This window comes from Carlito syrichta, unplaced genomic scaffold (assembly GCF_000164805.1).
Source record: "Carlito syrichta isolate Samal-C Ts95f unplaced genomic scaffold, Tarsius_syrichta-2.0.1 Scaffold302228, whole genome shotgun sequence".
NCBI lineage: Eukaryota > Metazoa > Chordata > Mammalia > Primates > Tarsiidae > Carlito > Carlito syrichta.
The window spans coordinates 46,644-54,847 of NW_007246324.1; the positions used below are offsets into that span (position 1 = coordinate 46,644).

The 8,204-nt window shown below is 43.4% G+C and overlaps 1 protein-coding gene across 1 annotated transcript in view; it reads right to left on the reverse strand.

Annotated features, from left to right (window-relative positions):
- The window catches only part of ARHGAP42 (Rho GTPase activating protein 42), an 80,749-nt gene that overhangs the window by 37,806 nt on the left and 34,739 nt on the right, over positions 1–8,204 (reverse strand). The window contains exons 8-9 of the mRNA XM_008056121.2: positions 6,769–6,847; positions 4,797–4,836 (exon numbers count right to left, since the gene is read on the reverse strand). Coding sequence (XP_008054312.2) covers positions 4,797–4,836; positions 6,769–6,847 — 119 coding nt within the window. The remainder of the gene's footprint in view (positions 1–4,796; positions 4,837–6,768; positions 6,848–8,204) is intronic.

Below are 8,204 nucleotides of genomic sequence, written 5' to 3' on the forward strand. Positions count from 1 at the left end.
CCACACTGTCTTCCAAAGAGGCTGCACTAGTTTGCATTCCCACCAGCAGTGTAGAAGCGCTCCTTTTTCTCCACAACCTCGCCAGCATCTGTTCTATTTATTGATTTACTTATTTATTTTTAGAAAGCAGGATTTACTGAGAGGAAAGAAAAGCTCCCACAGTGGGAGGGGACCTGAAGGGGTGGCCCTGTTGTTTGTTTTATGAATGATGGCCATTCTTGCTGGGGTTAGGTGGTCTCTCAATGTGGTTTTGATTTGCATGTCTCTGATGAAGAGTGAGGCTGGCTCTTCCTCTGTTGCTTGCAAGGTTTTCAGTGAAGCACAGATGTGATGACTGCTTCTGATGGCTGACACTCAAAACACGTTTTTACCTGGGTGTTATATTTTACCACCCGAAGCTTCATTACCTTTAGCGGTTCAAAAGTTCTGTTTCCAGGCAAAACTTAGTTTCCAAAGGAGAACAGGAGTATTGGGGATAAACAGAATCCATCTGAGTTATGGAGGCTGCAATCAATCAAGTACTCCTCCAGGGGCTCGTGCAAATGAGCCAAGGCTAGTAGTGGGTTCAAATGCCAAAACGGGAGAGGCTACACACGGCAATTCCTGCAATGCCACTTCTAGGGGGAGTCCAATGTCAAACAAAAAGGGATGCAGAATGTCAATAACAGGACATTGTACAGAAAATGGGTAGAGGGGAAAACCTGGGGGGAAAGAAAGAACGGGAGAAAAGAAAGAATACTGTTGGGAACATACCCGGGGAACACAAACCATTCTACAAAAAAGATACCTGCACACGCATGTTTATTGCAGCGCTATTTACAACAGCAAAAACACGGAACCAGCCTCACCGCCCATCGAGAGTGGACTGGATAAAGACAGTGTGATACATACACTATGGAATATTACGCAGCCATAGAGAAGGACAAAATCACGGACCTCCCAGCAAATCGGATGGAACTGGGGACAACCATTCTTAGCGATCTGTCCCAGAAACGAAGAGTCGGATGTCCCATGTTCTCGCTCATAAGCAGGACCTGAACGTCAGCCACCATGGCACAAGGGAGAAATCGGCAGTCTCGGGACACTGCCGGGGGAGGGAGGGAAGGGTGGGCATGCACCCACACAAGGGGCACCTAGTCCTAAACCAAGAGAAGCGAGGACCAGCTGGAGGCCCAAACTTCACCTGCACCTGCGTGACTTATGTGCCTAATCCTCACTTGAACCCCACATCTTTGTAATAAAAGAAAGTAGGAAAAAAAAAGAACATACGTTGCTCTAAATGCATAACATGATGAGCTTGCATGACCTACTCAAGACTTACCAGGTCTGAGAACTTTACAAACACTGGAATACAAATTTAACAGAAACAAATACAATTCTGGAACTATCACTAGGAGGAAAACATGAGCCTACTCTTAAGCTAACAGCACCACCTGCATGACTTTGGAAAACTAGCTCTTTCAGATATATCCTGTGAGTCACTTAAATACCTAGAAAGTAATAAGACACATAATAAAACAGAAAAGGGGCAGAATTACAGCCTGAGCAACAGACTCAAAGTTCCATGAATACATTTTGGACCTTGATTTAGGTTACTCCAGATTTCAAACAAAAAATAAAATTGTGAGGACCGGGAAATCCCTCCGCCCAGTCAGAGAGGAAGGTAACTTCAGGGAAAGGCATCTCACTGAGCGCTGGTCTGAGGAACACTTAGAAAGTCTCCCTCAAGTGTGTTGGTCATACCACAGTGTCCACCCACAACTGCTGGCAGTTTAGTTCTGGAAGGTGTGTCCAGCGCTGGGACTCAGGGTTTCTCTCACTGGGGAGCACCTGCCATAGTCTTGACTTCTCAAAAGGGTGGGGATTCTGTCTGGGGGGGGGGGGGCAAATCTGAATCCCTGGGTGTAAAGCAGCTAAAAATCAAGTGTAGTTTTTGATAAGTTGGGTCCATGCAAAAGTAGTGAGACCTTTTGAAATCACGATGTAATTTTGTGTGTATTCATCTGGAATGTGTACAATACTTAACCTTAATGCTTAATACATAATACTTAATCTCTGCATTATAAAATAATTTGCTAGATTACAAATGTTGCTAGGTGTTTATGAAGATTATATTTGTCAAAATCGCAAATTTGTCTGATTAGGGTGAGGAAGAGAACAAAACGTATTAGTTCTGTCATTATAAGTTGATATGTCTAAAGAAACTCGACTGATTAAACGCAGAAATGTGAGAGCGCTGTCAAATGTATGAAAACGAAATAATCGAAGAAGTAAAAATGATGTAATTTTTAGAACTAGAATATTTGTAAATAAGATCTGTACATTGATTAAAACAGGTTTAAAGTGAAAATACAGCTCAAGATTAAAGAATCTTAAAGTTTAAGATTTATATTAACTTTAAGCACAAACTAATACAAAGTCATTGTGATATGCCTATGACCAAATGATATTCCTATGACCAAAATCTCCCCATGGGTATAAAAAGCCCCCGGGCACTGGTGAGTAGGACTAAGAGCAAATCTGTGCCGAGCGCATCTCTGGGAGCCTAGATCGTGCATGGAGGCTAGATGGGGAGCCCAGGAGAGGACACTCCCACGCCCATCACAGCTGGAAGGTGGGAAATGACACCAACACACACACCATTTTATGACTGTAGTTGGAGGCGTGGTGACACCTCAAGTGGCTGACACTGCAAGATACTCGAGTTTTAGATCGTACCTGATCTCAAACCAGGCAAAGTGGGGCCAAAGGGAGGTCCAAACTTTATCTGTATGACGACCACTTGTATACCTAATCCTGAATTGCACCCCCCATCTTTAAAATAAGATAAAATACATTTTTTTTAAAAAGAAGAAGAATTCTGTACCGCATGAAGATCAGATTGCCTCCAGTAGCGAAGCATGTTAGTTCTGGGCATGCATTAATTAGGCATCAATGTATTCGAATGAACTTGACCGTGACACCATTCAGAAGCCACATTCAAGACCACCACACCACCATATATAGGTGCAGCTGCTTTCCAAGGAAGAAGTTGTCCTTGGGTAGTTAATTTGAATTTGGAAGGACCATCTTTATACTGGATGCCAAAGGTGAAGCTAACATTAGAAAACACACTTCAAACTTTATTCAAATGCAAATTATGCAGCAGATTACTTTTTAGATAGCTGTTTAGTACATTCAGTACTTACAAACTCTTTTTTTTTTTTGAGCCGGAGTCTCACTCTGCTGCCCAGGCTGGAGTGCAGTGGCACAATTATGGCCACTGCAGCCTCGACCTGCTGGGCTCTGGTGATCCTTCCGCCTCAGCCTTCCAAGTAGCCGGAACTACAGGTGTGCACTGCCATGCCCGGCTAATTTTTTGATTTATTGTAGAGACGAGGTCTTGCTGAGTTGCCCAGACTGGTCTCGAACCCTGGACTCAGGCAATCCCTCTCGCCTCGGCCTCCCAAAGTGCTGGGATTACAGGCTCGAAGCCATCTTACCGGCCTTACAAAGTTCTACAGTTGGTTAATATTTCTAAGATTAGATAAAAGTGGGATTTTTATACTAATCACTTTCTTTGACACCAATAAAGAAACAAATGTGAGGATTAAAAACTGGAATTAATTTTTTAAAATTTTCTTACTATTTAAAAATGATTTTTAAAATGTTGTTATTTAAATTATGATTAAAAAATCTTTTAAATCATACATTTTATTTTGATAACTTCTGAAATTCATCACTTGGAAGCATTTAATTCAGTTAAAATGATAGGTTTTTTTATACGTTCAGTATTTACAATTCAAATGAATGCTTTTCCAAATTTTCATTTTCACTCCATTCTAACTTGTATTTTAACAGCAATCTAAGTGTCTCAGTTATTAAGTCATTTAAAAATAGATTTAGAAGTCATGAGATAAAGTCAAATGAGTTAAAAAAACTTGGAATTGCTTTCAAAGTTATACATATCACCCTCGAACCAAACATACAGATTAATTTCAAATGTCAAATGAAATGACTACGCAAAGCACTTATGAAAATGCCTAAACTAACCAAGGGTAAAAGTGGCAAGAAGGTGGTCAATGATTAAGGACAACTTAGAACATGATAAAAGCATAAACAGACTTTATGGAGAATGGATTAATACTCATAATTCGGAAGTAACACAGCAAAAACGTTTTCCTGTGTATACCATGTGTGATGACCAGGCCCTGTTATTTCACATTCTTAGTCACTCTCTCCCGAACCAGTAAAAAGTGTTTACAGCTCTAGTCTTCCACTTCTTAGAACACTGGAGCAGGGACAGTAAGACAAAGGCGCTCTCCACTGACATGAAATAAATCAGGCTAAATGTCAGCTTCCTCAACTCTCTATGAGGATAAAGCAGAGCACATAAATAAGAAATAAGCCCCGACCATGGCCTTGCTAAGCTATGGTGTGGTCATGTGCCCTTTGAGCTCTGGCCAGGCCATGTTTCCTGGCTTTGGCCTCCCCACCCACCTTGGGGAGGTGAATCTCCCCTTTCTCATTCTCGCTCTCTCCAATTTGCTTTCTAAATAGACTATATTTTCTAACATTAAAAAAAAGGTAAGAAATAACCACCAAAGAAGTAAAAATGAATTTGGTAATACTGGTAGTTCATGATTTTGAACTATGGATTTAGGAGATTTCCCACGGATTTCAAATTTGCTGTACCATCAGACCCATGATGTCAGTACCATTTCTCCAGCATTAATAATTAATTATTATCATATGTGAAGTCATCGTGATAAAATGACAATATCATACAATGTCAAAGAATTATTTAAATGACTTACTTTCTTCTTTCTTGCTAATAATGGCAGGCAGAGTATAAATCTAAAAAACAAACCAAAGGTGTCCATCGGTTAATGACAGTGAGTGACCCAGCGCAGAAGATCGTGAGGTGAGATGCAAGGGAGCGTCTTGATGTTAAGGTCCCACATGGCTGTGCCTACAGTGCCACCTGTCCACCCTGTGGCCAGCTCCCCTCTCTATCCCCGGCTCTCCTGCCTGGACGAGGGTCGATCCCTTTCCATCTGTGCATCTCATGCCCTTTGCCTGAGTGACGCATGGCACGCCCTCCCTGGAAGCGTCTCCCGAGGGCTCCTTTTCCCCGCTCCCTGCTGAGCGTGTACTCTGTATGCACAATCCTTACTTGTACATTGTTGGGTTCACAAATGGCCCCTTACACGAGCTCTAGGTCAGGGGTTCTCCCTTTCTAATGAAGAGCCAGGTTAAAAAAAAAAATCTATCATTCACATTTTTGTAAAATTGAAATAGAAAACAACAAAGAATTCATGAAAAGGCCCAATTTTTTCTTAATTTTTTTTTTTTTTTTTTTGAGTTGGAGTCTCACTCCATCGCCCAGACTGGAGTGCAATGGCCGCTCCTGGCCACCGCAGCCTCAACCCGCTGGGCTGCGGCCATCCTTCCGCCTCAGCCTTCCAAGTAGCTGGAACTACAGGCGCGTGCTACCACACCCGGCTAACTTTTTGATTTATTGTAGAGATGAGGTCTCGCCAAGTTGCCCAGTAGGGTCTCGAACCCGCGGGCTCAGGCAATCCATTCACCTCAGCCTCCCAAAGCATGGGATTACAGGCTGAGCCACCGAACCCGGCTGTTTTTCTTAATTTTAACAGACTTAAAATGACACTTTCGAGCAGCGATACAATCTTCTGAAAGTTTCCTCATAATTTCTGTACTCATCTTACTGCGAACTGGAAAACAGTGTGAGGGAAGGCCTCTAAGTCTGCAAACCACACTTCGTAGGGCACGGATGCTCTGCTCAAGGCTGGTCATAGGTTCTCTGCCATCTAAGGATGGCTCCCAAGTGGCAGGATGGGCCCCCCTCACTGTGGGCTCATCTCCCCACCGACCTCGTAACCGTGTTCAGTAAGAAAACAGACAGCGATGAATGGTTTATCCTCTTTTTTCAAAAGCCTGCCGAATATTTGTGGGCAAGTTATCCCACTAATATCAGAATAGCTATTAGAAAAATGGAGGTGGGCAGGGAGGGGGAAATGTCCAGCCATGGGCCGTTTTATCAAATTATACTTTTTTTTTTTGAGTTGGAGCCTCACTCCGTCGCCCAGACTGGAGTGCAGTGGCACACTCACGGTCACCCCAGCGTCGACCCGCTGGGCTCTGGCAATCCTTCTGCCTCAGCCTTCCAAGGAGACGGAACTACAGGCGTGCGCTATCACACCTGGTTAATTTTTGATTTATTGTAGAGACAAGGTCTCGCCAAGTTGCCCAGGCTGGTCTCAAACCCACGGGCTCAGGTAATCCACTCGCCTCGGCCTTCCAAAGTGCTGGGATGACAGGCTGAGCCACCGAGCCCGGCCTAAATTGTCCTTTAAAAAATGGTCTAGGCAAGAAGGTAGGTTTCTCACCTGAACCGTGTTCATTGCTCTGATCAGCGAGCCGAGCACAGGCCTTGCAGAGATTGGGCTTGTGATAATCAACTGAATAAAATAATCGAAGGAGTGCAGCCAGATGAATGAGTATAAATAATTTATAAAAGGTAATTTTAGGGTTTCAAACCAGTCGTGGAAGCCCCCCCGAGAATCAAATCTCAAAGCTGAAGTTACGTGACCTGGGTGAGACCCCACTGGAAAACAGGAAAAGCGTCTACTCCTCTTATCTGCTGTTTCAATATCTTCAATTATTCACAGACCAACACTTTTCCACGATGAGAAGAAAGTTCTGATGTACTCTGTAATCATTAGAAGAAGAAAATCTAAATGATAGAAACTGTCATATTCTTACCGGTTCCTTTCCATCCATGGCTTCAAGCCAGAGCTTCCTGTTGGCTTCTGAGAAGGCCTGTAATGTGATGATCCCATGCCTGTGGACAAAAAATATTGTGTCTATTCAATTTATTCCTGTTACGTCTTCACACATGTACTAATTTCTAAGTCCTGAGCTAACTACAAAGGTGAAATTTGAAAAGAAAAATCAACGAAAACTCACAGAAAGGTTTTTACTTTTAATGATCACAGGTAGCAAAGTCATTACATGTTTTAGGTGCAGCCCTGTCAAAAGAAGGCTACATTCAAGTTATTTTCCCTGAAATGATCAAAAAGGATGATTACATGACATTCACCAAAGTTCAAGACCATCTAAAAATTCTATAACATGAACGATTACGGTATGACCCTGGTGTGGCGTCATCTAGTCACTAAAAACAAAGACCACGAGTGTGTAGCAGCGTGGGAAGCCTCATATCATAACTAGTTAATAATTTAAAAGACACTAGACCAAAGTGTTCCTCTTCTACTGTGATCACAATTTTAAAATTAACTCATTTAAAAACAATTCTCTCCCATGCAGTCATCCTGAAATAGTTACTTTTGAGGATGTGCTTCAAGAAAGAGAGGCCGGGCCCGGTGGCTCAACCTGTCATCCCAGCATTTTGGGAGGCCAAGGAGAACAGATTTCCTGAGCCCGTGGGTTTGAGACCAGCCCAGGAAACTTGGCAAGACCTCATCTCTACAATTAATCAGAAAAATCGGCCGGGCGTGGCAGCACACGCCTGTAGTTCTGGCTACTTGAAAGGTCGAGGTGGATGAATCGCCAGAGCCCAGCAGGTCGATGCTGGGGTGGCCGTAAACGTGCCACTGCACTCCAGCCTGGGTGACGGCGTGAGACTCCAACTCAAAAAAAAAGTGCATACATTTCTTGGGCACCCCCAGTCCATGCCCACGACAAGGTATTCCTACTAGGACAGTGGCAATGCAGGAGAAGAGAAATAGACCATGGAGGACAGAGAGCAGGAAGCATAACCCCTCATATTTTCTTTCTAATGGCCCGGGTACAATAAAGCCGTAGAGCGAAATAATCCCACTAGACTGTCAGCTCGGATGCCTGACGCTGGTACCTCTCCCAACACCCCGGACGGTACTTTACACACGGCGGGCCTCCCAGAGGCATTGAACTTGGCTGAAAGCAGCTGACAGTGTTCCCCCTGCGTCTTCTCATTCCGTGGAAGCAAGATGATCAGGCTTCAACAGCCCCAAAAAGGCTGACCCTGGAGCCACGAAAAATGCTGCCAAATTCTCTCACAGTGACGGAAACCTCAAGGCCACCACACCCACTTTTCCCTAATACAGCCGCTTGTATTGGTTTTCTAGATCCTTCTTGAATAATACTACTTGTTGCTAGCATTCCATGTCTGATGTGCTTTTTTTTTTTTTTTTTTTTTG